Source organism: Anguilla anguilla, chromosome 16, assembly GCF_013347855.1.
Source record: "Anguilla anguilla isolate fAngAng1 chromosome 16, fAngAng1.pri, whole genome shotgun sequence".
Classification (NCBI taxonomy): domain Eukaryota; kingdom Metazoa; phylum Chordata; class Actinopteri; order Anguilliformes; family Anguillidae; genus Anguilla; species Anguilla anguilla.
Window position 1 is genome coordinate 4,809,197 of NC_049216.1, and position 16,959 is coordinate 4,826,155.

Here is a 16,959-nt window from a genome sequence, read left to right on the forward strand (position 1 = left end):
TTTCAGTTGCTACAGTTTATTAAGAGGTTAATACAGGTAAGAACAGAAACACTCTTCTATAAGCAGCTATATTCTAAAAATAGTTAAAGCTAAGATAGCCACTACAATAATAACTTTTCCCCTGTTTATTTCTTCCTGATATTTAATGTTAAACCCATTCCATGCAAGTCTGTGTCTTCTATAAAGCTAATTAATATGTATATTAAATAATGGCTACATGACATTAAAATAAAGTCTTGCTCTTAAAAACCAACATGCAAACAAAAAGAAAGAAAAACACACTATGGTTGACAGCTGACCCTAATAAGCCTAAACTTAACATTTTTCCACTGAGAGAATTGTATTGTTTAGTCTTTATACGGTCAACCAGAGGAACGATCGTCACAGGAGTGGCGGCCATGAATCTGCCCGTTGGTTCATCGACGCCTTCGCCGTGATACTTTCTGGGAAGATTGTTCCTCAGGGCACTCCAAGGGCTTGCAGCCACATGTTTCAACGTAAGTGTAGGTGTAGCTGATCTTTGTCCCATCTGGGCAGATCATCTCCACCTCCTTGCTGCTTGTGGACATCTCTTGACAACAGGAGCATGCGTGAACCAGAGAATTAGCCTCCACAGAGTACCTGGAAATAGGAGAAAGTAAAGGAAATGGGATGAAAAACAGTGACTGAAGGTACACCTTTATAAATGGACATCTGCAAATATATTTCTCACCAGCTTTCAACAACGCACTCTATCACGCTTATAACAGTTTCATTCACGTAGTCACTACCCTAAATGTTGAAGGGTGTCTGAAAAGGGAAGTTAAAGTTTGTGAGATTAGTTTCCTGCAGTCTGGTTCTGCATAGATTTTCTAGAATTGTGTTTTAGGTCAATATTGAGGGATTTCCTTGCAGAAACTCATATATTCTGTTGATAGAACAACTTTAGATTGTTGCGGAACATCTGTATTCTTACTCCAGTTGATAGATGTTGCCTGATGCCTAGTCTGATATCCAGGCTCTTTCTAGAGCATCTGGAAAGGGAAGGTACAGTTTGGGATTGTTTCCTGGACCCTGATTAGTTGTACAAAATTCCTGAAAAGAACTTATCTCATGTCAGACAGATAACCATATCAGGCTCATAGTACCATGCAGTTCCTTGCCTTACAGTTATGCTTTTTGGTGATGTAACTTTTTTGCTCCTTCTTAACTTACACGGAGGAGGTTCCGCAGGTGCCTTCGCAGGAGTTGACTTCCACAGGCTCTGTGGTCTTGCAGCCATTTTTCTCCAGGTAAGTGCTGTTCTTCAGGACGTTGCAGTCGTGACGTGGAGTGCCTGATGATGGTAAGTGAGTTGCAGGTCAATAAAAGTGCCATGTGTAAGACAGGAAGATCCTTTACAATTTCTTTTGAAAACATTCCATTATACAGAATATGATATCACAGGGACATATGTGTACCACAAGCACTTTTATTTGTGCCTCATTAGTAACATATGTCAGTGTATAAGGCCATTTAGTAATGTCAACATACATTTAATCAAACTCACAAGATGGGCATTGTGCAAAGTCAAATTAGACAGTGAATGTGGCTACTGTACAAATAAAGGAATAAATAGGCGTGCGGGACACAACTGCCCATTTAAAGGGAATACGAAGAGTCTTGATCAGCTAGTGAACTGTCACACCTTTGCTACACCTCTGACTAAAACCCAAAACAGCTGTATAAGGTGCAGTGTGATCCACAAGCACTGACTGCTTGTTGGTAGCCTAACATTAAAACTTTCCAACCTGCTACTTTTTTACTGCTTTTTTTGTTGGTTAACCTTTTCTCCTGACTCTGATTGTCCTGATGATATACGTGGGAATATTGTGTGTGCTTGTCTCGTCAGTAACACTTGGCCACAGTAGAGTACAGACACATTTGTGCGATTTGGCAGGTAAAATTGTTTTGTGCTTATTTGTGAACCTATTTGGTATTTACAACAACAGAATAATGAGAAACAAAATCGAGACGGGGCTTTACATATTTTCTGAACCAAACTATCGCCATTAATGTCAGGCAGTGTTACCAATGTGCATGCACTTGTGAGTGAGTGACTGTGTAGGGGTCCACGCAGTCTGATAATGTGTAGATTCTTTCTTCCCAAAGTTATCATGTTATTTTTCTTTATTTTGTATTTTATGTTCATATATTCCATGTTGTATTTTGATGGGATAACAAATAAAGTTTGAATGTACATTTGCAAGATGTTGGCAAAATGCACATTTCATCCCTGCTCGAAGTTGCATACAGTGGTGAAATACCCTGCATTTTGTGTGGGCATTGCTACATTATGCAAGTTATTCTGGGCATGTCTCTTGCTAGCTATGTTTGTTCTGTTGTTTCGCTTAAATTGTTGTGAACATATTTCCTCCTGCTCAGCCATAATGTGCACTTTAACCAAATGTGAATTGCTTGATTACAAATCTAAAATTGTGGAGTAGAGAGCCATATCAGTAAAAAAGAATGTCTTTGTCCCAAACATTGTGGTGTCCACTGTATGTGGTTGGAATTTGTTGACTAAAGTTACGTAAAATTGAAACAAAGTTAATGAATCATTTTGTTACTTACAGGTTTCGCAACATCCATCTTCATCAGTTTTTTCAGTACCCTGTGGTAAAATACAATTATGATTAAAATGATATTGCACTGAGAGGGATTTTCAGTTGCTCTTTATATAATACTTGTAGCAACATTATTTTCATAGGAAGTTTTATAATGAAGAAAATGACAACACAAGAGCATTATAGAATTACATTCATTATGGATATTGACACTATAAATACTGTAAATTTTGAGTTATTTTTATAATCTCTGTTATTTATCCATAGTTTGTTTCTGGGAAACTGCTCTGGGAAATTTTTTCACACCATCTGCTTTCACATGATTCCAGGGCCTTGCTACTGATTTGAAACTCACAGGAATGCAGTTCTCTGGGTTGAATTTAGGGCAGACAGTTTTCTCTTCAATAGGAACCAGCTGATCCACTATCTTCTCACATTTGTATTTTTCACACTTCTCATTTGGAGGTGTCCAGATCTGGCCGGGCTGTGAGATGGAGTATAGTTAGCCTCAGAAGGTGCAGTAAAACGAGCATGTGATTTCTTGAGATTACAGAATTCTGTTAAACCCAATATCAACAATAAACTGACCTAATCAAAAGAGATTATCCTGTTTTCAAGGGAAACTCCCAACAAGCAAAACCAATGAGAGATGGCTCTCTTCAAGAAGACAGTATGGAAAATTGCTGATTGTGTATGATTTGGACATTGGTATGCGAATCGGTCATTCACCTCAAGGATTTGTGTTTCGTTGCCAGGTAACGTAACAACACAGTCCTTCTCCACACACTTGCCGCAACACTCACCGGGCACAGCCTCGTATTCAGAGCCCTGCAGGAGATTTGCACAACAAACAAGAAAACCCAAGTCTGTTCAACACTATTTTTTCACCATAATTCTTGGTGAGGTTCAAAAAGAACAGCATTGCCAAATTGTTAGTAGGTTTTAAGATTATGAGCAATAATAAGTAATCCACTGCACCAATTAAAAATAAGTTAATTGGTTCAGTGGATTCCTGTCAAAGGCAACTTCTCAGCAGAAAATGTATTCTGACAGAAAACAAGTGTTATGTAAATAACACACCTTTAGACATTTTCCTAAAGTTTAGAAATAAATTAATAATTTATGCATATTATGTTTTTTTGACATTCTAGTAATTGCTTCAATGCAAACATCCAGTTGAAAATGAAAGGTGAAGATGTTTTTTTTACACATCCTTCACATCAGTGTGTACACCCTCCCTCACTGTGTAAGCCTTGGTACCTACCAGCTTGCAGCTCTCATCACACTTCACTGGGGTGCACTCGACAGAATGGAGTTTAGTGTCCGGATCTACAGTGGAGCTACATTTGCAATCCTCGCACTTGTCTGAGGGAACAACTGCTCCTGGCTGCAATAGGACACAACAGAGGTGCAGTTAAACCCCTGGGACAGAGGAGAATGCAGCCCGATGCAACCAGTATACATACATACTCTCTTTCAGCGAGACCATCAATATGCACACCTCCACACTTTAACAGAGATGACCAATATGAGCATATGCTCACTCTAACCACAAGCACACCTCAGACATCTGAACATATTTATTTATTTTATTTTATGTGAACGTTTTGTTTATTTATTTTGTTACACATTATTATTTTTATATTACGCATTTATTATATGCATTATACAATATAAATTGATAAAATAAAATTGATTCTGACCTGATACTCTGTTTCATTGTGGACACAGACAGGCTTGGGCTCTGCAGAGGAAACATGGTAAAATCAGGTCAATAAAAAACAGAAATGAAATAATTCATGGACAGCATATAATGTTGAACAGCAGAGGTATAACACATTGTAACATATTCCTGGTACTGTGAACATCTGCTGAGCGATTAAAACATAAATCACCATGATGCTTAAGCTTTAGTGAGCAAAATAAAAATGCCAAATCCTGTTGTTGTCGGAACTCACTTACCTTTTGTTTAAAAAAAAAAAGAATCTCAATTGAATAACATAGCTGAATATCACTGATTTGTTTGTTTTCTTCGATTCTTTATAACTATTCCAAATAAATTCAGATTTTGTTTGCACTGGGTCTCGCTGAAGATTATGTTTCCTGGAATTTTTTCAGGACTCAGTTGCTTCCAAACAGTCATGATTGTTACATCAGCATTAGAATGTTCAGTTAAGATATTCAGAATATGTGTGATCTTACACCATAAAGGGTTAACGTGCAGTGGTAGCGAAGCGCATTGCTAAGACATGATTACATAAACATGAGAGGCTTACGGCAGTCATATTCAGGACAGCAGCTTCCTTTTGGGGTAGTTACTATTGGCTTGAACCCTTCGGAGCAGGTGTGGCTTGTCTGTGGGCATGTGTCCACATCGCATTCTGTGTGAGAAGAAGAGCAAGGTGTTGAGACGAAAGGGCAGATTACACTGTAATGCTGAGAGTTTATTTCTCAACACTGGCAATGGGACATAGGCCATGGTTTGTGTCGAAGGGAAATGCCAGCCTTGAAAAATTCAAAATACTTTCTGAGCAATGTCATAATACTTTCACCTATTTTTAGAGGTCATCCATTTCCAGACTGTGATACTAAGATCCCATTCCAATCTGAAATAACTTGCTTCCTCGTGCTCACTAGTCATCAATTAAAGGGGGAATCCCCAAAGTTACTCAGCTGTAAGATGACCACCAACACTAGGGAGGTGCCATTCCAATTTAAGCGAGTTGAGGGAGGGTCTATGGTCCCCCAAGACCTGAGGAATCTCCTTCTGAGGGAGCCAACAAAATGCACCCTTTCAGGTGGTGAAATAGCCCACAATGCAGGTTGCACCCACGCTTCCATTAATTTCTGGAACCTTCCCTGTGGGCCCACAATGTCAGTATTTTAAAAAATCCTATGGATAGCATGCTAATATTGCTACCATGTTCATTAACTTAAAACAAAATATTCTGGATAAATGATCTGAATCGCACACTAATTGACCTTTGTATTATAGTACCTGGATTTTCATGTTGGTTAGCAGCTAGAAATAATTTTATACGCTTTGCAGACTGACTGACTACCTTTTGTATATATTGTACATAAATGTTTTCCCCAAATTCCTTAAGGTATGAATGAATTTTATGTAATTATTTGAACATCAGGACATCATTTCTCATATTTTCCTCGCAAAAACTGTCGGCTATATTCCTCCAAAATATTTGGAACCCCATTAATAGGGGCAAAACATAGGTTGACAGGGGTATATTTGCTTTTAGGGCAGGGGAGAGATTTCACATTACAGCACTCAAGCCAGCAATTCCTCGCCACCCATTATATACTTCCTATTGCTGATGCTAATGAATATCCAAATGCGGAGCAGCAGAAAGCTGGTCCAACACCTCCCCTAGCTCACTGGCTTGGGAAGACTGGGCTCTCTCACATTATGTTTAAGCATCACTCCATTGGATGGTGAAGAAGCGAAGCGAAGCATTTTCCATTTCCAGTGGAATGATGGAACACAGCCTATGCCTGAATTGATGAGCATACATCATTCTCTAGTTCACTTACCATGTGACCAGACCCAGACAAATGACTGCACACCCTTCCTCATTCACTTACCACATGTGACCTTCTCGCAGCAGTCCACAATCTCGACCACGGGCACCTGACCAGCCTTCTCGCAGGTTTTGTTTGGCTTGTTTGAACACTCCACAGGTTTACAGAGGGGAGTGGTGGAGTTCATGGGACACTCACACTCCTGGCAGTTGCTCTCCCACTTCTCGCCTGGCTGCATGGCAAATAGAACAGGTTCGGACATTAAACATCATACTGCCTTCAAAATTATTAAAGGAATTGATGTCTATAGACGTATTTACCAACTTTGATGAAATGCATTGCCCACGTATTGCATAAGCCAGTCACAACTTCAGCAGTGTGCAGTGCACTTTCTTAAGAAAAACCCCTGTCTTTGTGACCTGAAAAGTACATATTAGCGATGTGTAGCTGCTGGGCCCCCACAGATCTACTTATTGTGGGAATATCGCACTGTTCAGGCAGTGTTGACAGAAAGTATGTTTTGCTGCAGTTACAGCTGGTCTTGTTACATATACTTTTTACAATGCAGCTAGATACATAGAATTTGAGAGAGCATACAGACGTCTAAAATATCTTTTATTAGTTAATTGATTATATAAAAAAATAAAATAATAAAATGATCCAAGTCTTTTAGTGATTTAATCTTACGTCTAAATGCTAATATATTGTCACTCTGAGTAGAATTGTTTATATACTCAATTTTGTGAAATATGATCCTGTATTTCTCTCAGATGATTATATGTGGTGTCTGTAAAATCTCAATGAATTTCAATACATTTGCTTTCAAATTGATGAAGATTGAATAAACCATTTCAAAGGAATTAAAATTTAGAAAAAGATATGGCTGGAGCATTTGTCATGGCTTCATATCTGACATTAGGCTCTCATGCATGGTCAATGAATATGTTTAGATATAATGAAGAATACATGTATACACCTATATATTACATTGTATTATTGAATATATTGAATATATATTTTGCATAAGGGAAGGAGGGGAGCTAAGGGTGGTAATATTCAACAGACTCAAGCAGAACTGAAATCCCATTGACAGAGTCATTTTCTCATATCTATCAGTAGTTGTAGTTGCCATGTAATGGTTATAAATTTCAGTTACATTGGTACAACACAGAATAAGATGGCTTGTGCATTTTTGAAGCTCCTGATTTGACCAAGTCTAAGTATATCTGGTTGAGAGAAAATCAACGCTGTTTTCTGTCAGCCTCATTTAAATCCAACAGATACCTAATAATATTACTGTCAAGCTTAAATTTTTCATTTGGCTGTGTCACAATAGGGCAGGACTGCAGGGACATGTAATAATGCTAATAAGGTATCCTTGGAAACCCACATTTATGAACGGGAAAATCTGGCTAGACATATTGCCATAGAAACAGTGACAGGGACTTTTATGAGTCATATGTAAAGTTATTACCTGTTTGGTCGTGTCATTAGGCCCCAAGCAGTCTGACAAAACAAAAAGGACATGAATGAGGGCAATAGCAAATATTATTCCTTAGATAAATAGTTTTTAAGATATTTTATTCATCTAGTAGTCGCTATTAGGCAGAATGACTTACAATGTAAGCGCATTTACATGAATAAGGGTGATTCGAGTGAGCTTATTTAATGTTCATGAAGACTTACATTGACATTCATAGTGGAAGCAGCATCCAGACTCATCATAGACTTTAACTGGGGAATGTCCATTCTCACAAACGACTGATTTCACTGGCTCACACTCCTTTGGCTTCAAGACTGCAGAACCGTTGGTGCACGTTGCTTTGGTACAGTTGCCAACGTCCCAAGATTCACCATTCTACCATGGTAAAATAATCGGTACAGTTACACACATTACACTCAATACACATGGTCCTCAATACAAATGATGAAGAAAGAATGGCCTGTAATTTAAGAAGACAGTGCTTAGGTTTATTACGGTATTAATGTGAGTAATAACTGTGGGCTGTATTTACAAAGCCTGATTATCTATGCAGTGTCTATTTCAGGGTGGTATTTGTGACAGGCGAGTGCTAATAATAATATTAGCCCCCTATCCACTGTGGGCCAAAAGCATAGGAACTTAAGCCCAGGAACTCAAGTCTGGAACCAAAGTGATGGGGCTATAGTTCTTGCAGCATTTCCACTGGAATTCAGCCAGGCTCAGCAGCAACCATGGCAATGAAGCAGAACTTCATTTTTCACATCGTAAAAACAATAACAATGGGGCAACATAGATTGTGTGGTTTACTTCGCTTCTTCTTACTCTGTGGGAGTTTTTGAAAGCGAAGAGAATCAGTAAGATCGGTACCAGCAGCTCACTGTGTTTCACAGCAGCTTGCCAAGAGATTTGGAAATAAAAAGATTAATAAAAGTTGCATAATTCCAGTCATGGAGCACTTATTAGCTGTAATACTGTAGCTTCAAATTTTTATGCAGCTGAGGTACACTCAGATTGCAATAACAATAATTCCAATTGCGTGTATATGATCTACTCTAGTAGTTGAATTATTAAAATTATACATATGCAAGCAGTGGGGATATGTAAACAAATGTAGCAGAGTTTTAACTAGAAAGCTATACACCAAGCTAACTTGTTTCTTCACAGGCTAACTGGTACTGGAATGAAACTGCACATAGCTGAGTGCCCTATCTGGACATGGTGGTTAGTTAGAAAACTTGCCATTAGACATCTCATTTTCAACATGTATGCAAGGTAAACATTTTGTGTTCATTGGTGGACTTTGTGAATTTGGTGTGTATTCTGGACATAATTTGCTGAAGGTCAGTGATTATTTTAATCACTTTTGTTCGTTTAGCAATGATTACCTTTCTTGGAGGATCGAAGTGGTCACAGTCTGGCCCCAGTGTTGTAGTTTCAGGGCTGGTAGTTGTTACAATAGTTGTTGTTTCAGTTTTGGCTGTAGAAGATGGTGTACTAGCTGGAATGGTGGTCGTCTCAATGGTTGTCGAAACGGGTGGTGAAACAGTCGTATGACAGGGTTTTGACTGCTTCTCAATTTCACATGTTGCATTGCAGTAAGCAGTGAAGCACCAGCCTTCACCGTCAGTTTCATTATATATTATTGATCCTAAGGGTGAAAAGGTAAGGGCCATGAGGGATTAGTGTACATGTGAAAATCAAACTCAGCATGAATGTGTCTGTACAGGCAGTATTATTTAGGTCACAAAATAATAGAATAACGGAAACGGAAAGGTGAATATATTCAAGGACAACATGCACAAGTAAAGGTGATTAGGATATCTTTCGAAAATACCTTATTAAATAAATATATTGATTAAAATTGTTGCAAAGGGAGAAATAGTGCTTATGAACATGATTTTAAAATTGTAAGAGCTTTACAGACAATGTAATGGAACTCTTGACTAGTTTGGAATGGTGAGAGAAATATAGAAAATAATACCTACCCCGTGGATATTCCTCAGATTTATATGTGCAAAAACATTTAAGAGTAGTTAGTACAGGAATTCTAGTTGATGTTCTGACAACAGGTCCTGTTGAATATGTAGGTTTTGCAGGTGAAGTGCGTGTGACAACCAGCATTGTCGTTGAACTGGCTGAAGCTGTAGGTGCTGTGCGAGTAGACATGGAAATTACTTCTGTTGGAGTAGGAGGCACTGATGTTGTCTCTGTGCTAATGGAAGGTCTTGAAGATGTCACAACTGGGGAAACTGTGGAAGTCTTAGGTGGTACTACTGGAGTAGTGATTTCTGCTTTTGTTGTGGATGCTGTGATTTCTGAAATTGGAGTTGTGGACAATGTTTCTGTTACAGGAGCAGTGGTCTTCTCCTTTGGTGGCTTGGTTGTTTCAGTCAAAATTTTCTCTGTTGTGGATGGTTTTTTAGTGGATGTTGGGCCTGTTTGAGACGTTGTAGGTTTGACTTCTGTTGTTTTAGGTGGCACAATCGTTGTCTCTGTGCTAATGGAAGGTCTTGAAGATGTCACAACTGGGGAAACTGTGGAAGTCTTAGGTGGTACTACTGGAGTAGTGATTTCTGCTTTTGTTGTGGATGCTGTGATTTCTGAAATTGGTGTTGTGGACAATGTTTCTGTTACCGGAGCAGTGGTCTTCTCCTTTGGTGGCTTGGTTGTTTCAGTCAAAATTTTCTCTGTTGTGGATGGTTTTTTCGTGGATGTTGGGCCTGTTTGAGATGTTGTAGATTTTACTTCTGTTGTTTTTGATGGCACAATTGTTGTCTCTGTGCTAATGGAAGGTCTTGAAGATGTCACAACTGGGGAAACTGTGGAAGTCTTAGGTGGTACTACTGGAGTAGTGATTTCTGCTTTTGTTGTGGATGCTTGTGATTTCTGAAATTGGAGTTGTAGGACAATGTTTCTGTTACAGGAGCAGTGGTCTTCTCCTTTGGTGGCTTGGTTGATTTCAGTCAAAATTTTCTCTGTTGTGGATGGTTTTTTCAGTGGCTGTTGGACCTGTTTGAGACGTTGTAGGTTTGACTTCTGTTGTTTTAGGTGGCACAATCGTTGTCTCTGTGCTAATGGAAGGTCTTGAAGATGTCACAACTGGGGAAACTGTGGAAGTCTTAGGTGGTACTACTGGAGTAGTGATTTCTGCTTTTGTTGTGGATGCTGTGATTTCTGAAATTGGAGTTGTGGACAATGTTTCTGTTACAGGAGCAGTAGTCTTCTCCTTTGGTGGCTTGGTTGTTTCAGTCAAAATTTTCTCTGTTGTGGATGGTTTTTTCGTGGATGTTGGGCCTGTTTGAGATGTTGTAGATTTTACTTCTGTTGTTTTTGATGGCACAATTGTTGTCTCTGTGCTAATGGAAGGTCTTGAAGATGTCACAACTGGGGAAACTGTGGAAGTCTTAGGTGGTACTACTGGAGTAGTGATTTCTGCTTTTGTTGTGGATGCTGTGATTTCTGAAATTGGAGTTGTAGGACAATGTTTCTGTTACAGGAGCAGTGGTCTTCTCCTTTGGTGGCTTGGTTGATTTCAGTCAAAATTTTCTCTGTTGTGGATGGTTTTTTCAGTGGATGTTGGACCTGTTTGAGACGTTGTAGGTTTGACTTCTGTTGTTTTAGGTGGCACAATCGTTGTCTCTGTGCTAATGGAAGGTCTTGAAGATGTCACAACTGGGGAAACTGTGGAAGTCTTAGGTGGTACTACTGGAGTAGTGATTTCTGCTTTTGTTGTGGATGCTGTGATTTCTGAAATTGGTAGTTGTGGACAATGTTTCTGTTACAGGAGCAGTGGTCTTCTCCTTTGGTGGCTTGGTTGTTTCAGTCAAAATTTTCTCTGTTGTGGATGGTTTTTTAGTGGATGTTGGGCCTGTTTGAGACGTTGTAGCTTTGACTTCTGTTGTTTTAGGTGGCACAATCGTTGTCTCTGTGCTAATGGAAGGTCTTGAAGATGTCACAACTGGGGAAACTGTGGAAGTCTTAGGTGGTACTACTGGAGTAGTGATTTCTGCTTTTGTTGTGGATGCTGTGATTTCTGAAATTGGTGTTGTGGACAATGTTTCTGTTACAGGAGCAGTGGTCTTCTCCTTTGGTGGCTTGGTTGTTTCAGTCAAAATTTTCTCTGTTGTGGATGGTTTTTTCGTGGATGTTGGGCCTGTTTGAGATGTTGTAGGTTTTACTTCTGTTGTTTTAGGTGGCACAATCGTTGTCTCTGTGCTAATGGAAGGTCTTGAAGATGTCACAACTGGGGAAACTGTGGAAGTCTTAGGTGGTACTACTGGAGTAGTGATTTCTGCTTTTGTTGTGGATGCTGTGATTTCTGAAATTGGAGTTGTAGACAATGTTTCTGTTACAGGAGCAGTGGTCTTCTCCTTTGGTGGCTTGGTTGATTCAGTCAAAATTTTCTCTGTTGTGGATGGTTTTTCAGTGGCTGTTGGACCTGTTTGAGACGTTGTAGGTTTGACTTCTGTTGTTTTAGGTGGCACAATCGTTGTCTCTGTGCTAATGGAAGGTCTTGAAGATGTCACAACTGGGGAAACTGTGGAAGTCTTAGGTGGTACTACTGGAGTAGTGATTTCTGCTTTTGTTGTGGATGCTGTGATTTCTGAAATTGGAGTTGTGGACAATGTTTCTGTTACAGGAGCAGTGGTCTTCTCCTTTGGTGGCTTGGTTGTTTCAGTCAAAATTTTCTCTGTTGTGGATGGTTTTTTTAGTGGATGTTGGGCCTGTTTGAGACGTTGTAGGTTTGACTTCTGTTGTTTTAGGTGGCACAATCGTTGTCTCTGTGCTAATGGAAGGTCTTGAAGATGTCACAACTGGGGAAACTGTGGAAGTCTTAGGTGGTACTACTGGAGTAGTGATTTCTGCTTTTGTTGTGGATGCTGTGATTTCTGAAATTGGAGTTGTAGACAATGTTTCTGTTACAGGAGCAGTGGTCTTCTCCTTTGGTGGCTTGGTTGATTCAGTCAAAATTTTCTCTGTTGTGGATGGTTTTTCAGTGGCTGTTGGACCTGTTTGAGACGTTGTAGGTTTGACTTCTGTTGTTTTAGGTGGCACAATCGATGTCTCTGTGCTAATGGAAGGTCTTGAAGATGTCACAACTGGGGAAACTGTGGAAGTCTTAGGTGGTACTACTGGAGTAGTGAGTTCTGCTTTTGTTGTGGATGCTGTGATTTCTGAAATTGGAGTTGTGGACAATGTTTCTGTTACAGGAGCAGTGGTCTTCTCCTTTGGTGGCTTGGTTGTTTCAGTCAAAATTTTCTCTGTTGTGGATGGTTTTTTAGTGGATGTTGGGCCTGTTTGAGACGTTGTAGGTTTGACTTCTGTTGTTTTACGTGGCACAATCGTTGTCTCTGTGCTAATGGAAGGTCTTGAAGATGTCACAACTGGGGAAACTGTGGAAGTCTTAGGTGGTACTACTGGAGTAGTGATTTCTGCTTTTGTTGTGGATGCTGTGATTTCTGAAATTGGTGTTGTGGACAATGTTTCTGTTACAGGAGCAGTGGTCTTCTCCTTTGGTGGCTTGGTTGTTTCAGTCAAAATTTTCTCTGTTGTGGATGGTTTTTTAGTGGATGTTGGGCCTGTTTGAGACGTTGTAGGCTTTACTTCTGTTGTTTTATGTGGCACAATCGTTGTCTCTGTGCTAATGGAAGGTCTTGAAGATGTCACAACTGGGGAAACTGTGGAAGTCTTAGGTGGTACTACTGGAGTAGTGATTTCTGCTTTTGTTGTGGATGCTGTGATTTCTGAAATTGGTGTTGTGGACAATGTTTCTGTTACCGGAGCAGTGGTCTTCTCCTTTGGTGGCTTGGTTGTTTCAGTCAAAATTTTCTCTGTTGTGGATGGTTTTTTCGTGGATGTTGGGCCTGTTTGAGATGTTGTAGGTTTTACTTCTGTTGTTTTTGATGGCACAATTGTTGTCTCTGTGCTAATGGAAGGTCTTGAAGATGTCACAACTGGGGAAACTGTGGAAGTCTTAGGTGGTACTACTGGAGTAGTGATTTCTGCTTTTGTTGTGGATGCTGTGATTTCTGAAATTGGTGTTGTGGACAATGTTTCTGTTACAGGAGCAGTGGTCTTCTCCTTTGGTGGCTTGGTTGTTTCAGTCAAAATTTTCTCTGTTGTGGATGGTTTTTTCGTGGATGTTGGGCCTGTTTGAGATGTTGTAGGTTTTACTTCTGTTGGAGTAGCTGGCACTGTTGTTGTCTCTATGCTAGTGGAAGGTCTTGAAGATGTCACAACAGGAGAAACTGTGGACGTCTTAGGTGGTACTACTGGAGTAGTGATTTCTGCTTTTGTTGTTGATGCTGTGACTTCTGAAATTGGAGTTGTGGACAATGTTTCTGTTACAGGACCAGTGGTTTTCTCCTTTGGTGGCTTTGTTGTTTCAGTCACAATTTTCTCTGTTGTGGAAATTGCCATTTTAGTTGTTGTAACTGGTGTCAGTTTTGTTGTTGAAATTTCTGTTGTTGTTTTCAGGATAGTTGTGCTCGGGGGCTTACATCTGTCTTCACAGCATTTAAGTCGTATTTCATAGTTGTAACATATTTGTGGAAATTGATCTTTGTTTTTGCAAATCAGTCCAACAGATGGGCTGCATTCCACTTTTTGACCCAATTCCGAGAATGCTATTTCTCCTTCTTTTCTTCTGCATTCCACCTCTGTAGGTTTGCTGCAAGTGCTTTGCCCAGACTTTACTATATTTTCAATTGACTCGATGTCCCCACCATCAGGATCCGTTGTGGGATAGTCAGTATCAATCCAGTTTGACCACTTGCACACAGTACATGATGTTGTTGTTATTGGAGCAGAAGTTGTTGAGACAAATGGAGTAGATATTTCTACTTTCGTAGTTGATGCTGTGATTTCTGAAATTGGAGTTGTGGGTAAGGTTTTTGTAATAGGACCAGTGGTTTTCTCCGTTACTAGCCTTGTCGTTTCAGTCAAAATTTTCTCTGTTGTGGAAATTGGTTTTTTAGTTGTTGTAGGTGCTGTAGGAAAAGAGAGTTTCAACTTCTCTCATGACAATGTTTTTTTCAAGGCACAGTTACACAATACCTGGCTTGTATTCAATAAATGTTCAATTTACACTTTCGACATAAAATCTAAAGCATTTGGGTGAGTAGCTTGTTTTCCAGAGTTGTAATTACTTTCAAAATGTCAAAATAATTGACTAATATGCTTTTACCTGAGTTTAGAATAGTCACCAAAATGGACTAAAGAGAAAAATTCATAGCATTTTGCTAAGTTATACATTTTTTTTACTAAGGGTTAATGTGTTGACAGTAATACATGCGACTCATGGCTTAATTTCTGCTCATAAATCAAATGTTTTACAATTTTCTCATGCTCCAGAAAAACGGGCTTATTATTATTTTGACATTTTGAAAGTAATTACAACTCTGGAAAACAAGCTACTCACCCAAATGCTTCGGAGGCCTATATTGCACTTCTAAGTGCAATTTCTGTTGAACATTTTTTTAATCTGAAATTTATAACTTTATTTTTTTGCTTCTATGTTTTCTGTTTTAGATGCCCTGACTCAGCAAATGGGGGCAGGGGCAGTGTCTGAATTTGCCTTTGCCCAGGCAGTTCAAAAATGCGCTCCAGACCGGATGGGGCTGGATGCCAGACAGCGCAGGAGTGAATTTGCAAAAAATAAAATTAAACTAAATAAACTTGTTTTTCTTTTACTGATGTAAAGTTGTCCGTTGTCATTTATATATTAAATAAAGCCTACTGTTGAATAATATAGGGCTATAGATATATTTCATAACATTTATCCTGGCTGTAGATTAAGAAGGATTTATTTTTTCACAATATTTTTTAAGTATTAATAGTAATTTGCTGTGGTTTAATATCGGTTGAAATACCACTGAAGTCCCGTTGATCTTTAGATATGATTTCAATAAACTTTTTTTCAATATTAACCGAGGGTGCAAAAGTGATGAAGAATCAACATCGGAGTCCGACGTTGATTCAATGAAATTAACGTTGACAGCGGAACGTTGATTTAACATAGTTTCAATGATTGTTTGCTACCCAGAATATGGTGTCGCAAGAAAATAGGCTAGCTGAAAATAGAAAAACGTCAAAAATAATAGAATTAAAAAAATTAATATTTTACAAATATTGAGTTCATTTAAATTAAGTTTGTGTTTAAAATGTTTAATTTCAATTAGAAAACACAAAAACGTGTTTAATTACCGGTATGCTGCATGAACCTTGAACTTCGCGTAAATTGACGCAAACTCTCCTATGCAGCGCGAGTAGCTGACTTAGCAAGACAAGAATGATACTGAATGATACCTTCAAAACGGTCTAAAAAATATGATGAATCATTTCTTCAGTAAGGATTTACGAGCCTCGTCGAGAACAAAGAGGAAAAGCCCAAATGCCTCTTGTGCGGTTATGTGCTGTCTACGGAGAGTATGAAACCAAACAAACTTTGAGATGCGCGCTCTCGACTTCCCCTGATTTTGATAAGCTGCAGTGAGACGCGCAAGCGCAACCATCCCATTAGACATGGTGAGTTTTTAAATGTACGATCAGTGCCAACATATTGTGCTTTACTGGACTCTTAGGAGTGATTGTATACTAAAATGTAACTCTGTCATATGTAACTCGTGTACATATTAAATATTAATAAAGTATTCAATAGCAAAGAAATGTCAATATTTTAACTGGCGGGGGTCGCGGAAAATTTCAGACCTAAAATTGGGGTCCTGAGCCAAAAAAGGTTGGGGAACCCCTGATATAACACAACCAACCTGGCACACCCTGGTACAGTTCTATTTGGCATAAATCATCTAAACTTACCTGTTGTTGAGAAGACAAAGACTGTTGTTGGTGGTGCTGTGGTATATGTGGCGGTGCTTGAGGATTCTGTGGTCCTGGGTGACGTGGTTGGTATTGCTGTGGTGGTGGTTGCACAAGCATACATATCCCTCTCAATTGTTCCATTCTTTCCGCAGACAGCTGTGATACAGCTGCCGTCACCATCGGTAGTGTTGTAAATGGTAGTTCCATAAGAATATTTATTTCCTTTGTATATGCAGTAACAGGCTGTGAAAATCAGAAAAGAGTTAGGCCTATATTTACTTGTCAGATACATTCAACCATGTGTTTCCTCACACCCCATCTTTTATTATTATAGTATTAATATAGTTTTATGAAATTTAGCTTCACCGTTGTCATCATGACTGCAGAGCACTCCAGTCATTGCACAGTAGCTGTAAGAAAAGAAGGAAATTGGTTGTAATCTTTCTTCTTGAGTAGTGTGTAAGTCATTCATTGGAGCACAGTAAATATTTAACTGGAGCTTTGAACAGTGTTGCCATGATTCCTTTGCTGATA

The 16,959-nt window shown here is 39.1% G+C and overlaps 1 protein-coding gene across 1 annotated transcript in view; it reads right to left on the minus strand.

Annotated features, from left to right (window-relative positions):
- LOC118215543 (mucin-2-like) overlaps nucleotides 1-16,959 on the minus strand; it is a 161,065-nt gene continuing 144,106 nt past the window's right edge. Inside the window, exons 29-44 of the mRNA XM_035396439.1 lie at nucleotides 16,792-16,835; nucleotides 16,423-16,668; nucleotides 14,106-14,471; nucleotides 9,591-9,845; nucleotides 8,991-9,253; nucleotides 7,809-7,980; nucleotides 7,597-7,628; nucleotides 6,186-6,354; nucleotides 4,862-4,966; nucleotides 4,289-4,329; nucleotides 3,850-3,972; nucleotides 3,315-3,413; nucleotides 2,941-3,069; nucleotides 2,593-2,632; nucleotides 1,195-1,315; nucleotides 1-621 (exon numbers count right to left, since the gene is read on the minus strand). Coding sequence (XP_035252330.1) covers nucleotides 417-621; nucleotides 1,195-1,315; nucleotides 2,593-2,632; nucleotides 2,941-3,069; nucleotides 3,315-3,413; nucleotides 3,850-3,972; nucleotides 4,289-4,329; nucleotides 4,862-4,966; nucleotides 6,186-6,354; nucleotides 7,597-7,628; nucleotides 7,809-7,980; nucleotides 8,991-9,253; nucleotides 9,591-9,845; nucleotides 14,106-14,471; nucleotides 16,423-16,668; nucleotides 16,792-16,835 — 2,410 coding nt within the window. The 3' untranslated portion in view covers nucleotides 1-416. The remainder of the gene's footprint in view (nucleotides 622-1,194; nucleotides 1,316-2,592; nucleotides 2,633-2,940; nucleotides 3,070-3,314; nucleotides 3,414-3,849; nucleotides 3,973-4,288; nucleotides 4,330-4,861; nucleotides 4,967-6,185; nucleotides 6,355-7,596; nucleotides 7,629-7,808; nucleotides 7,981-8,990; nucleotides 9,254-9,590; nucleotides 9,846-14,105; nucleotides 14,472-16,422; nucleotides 16,669-16,791; nucleotides 16,836-16,959) is intronic.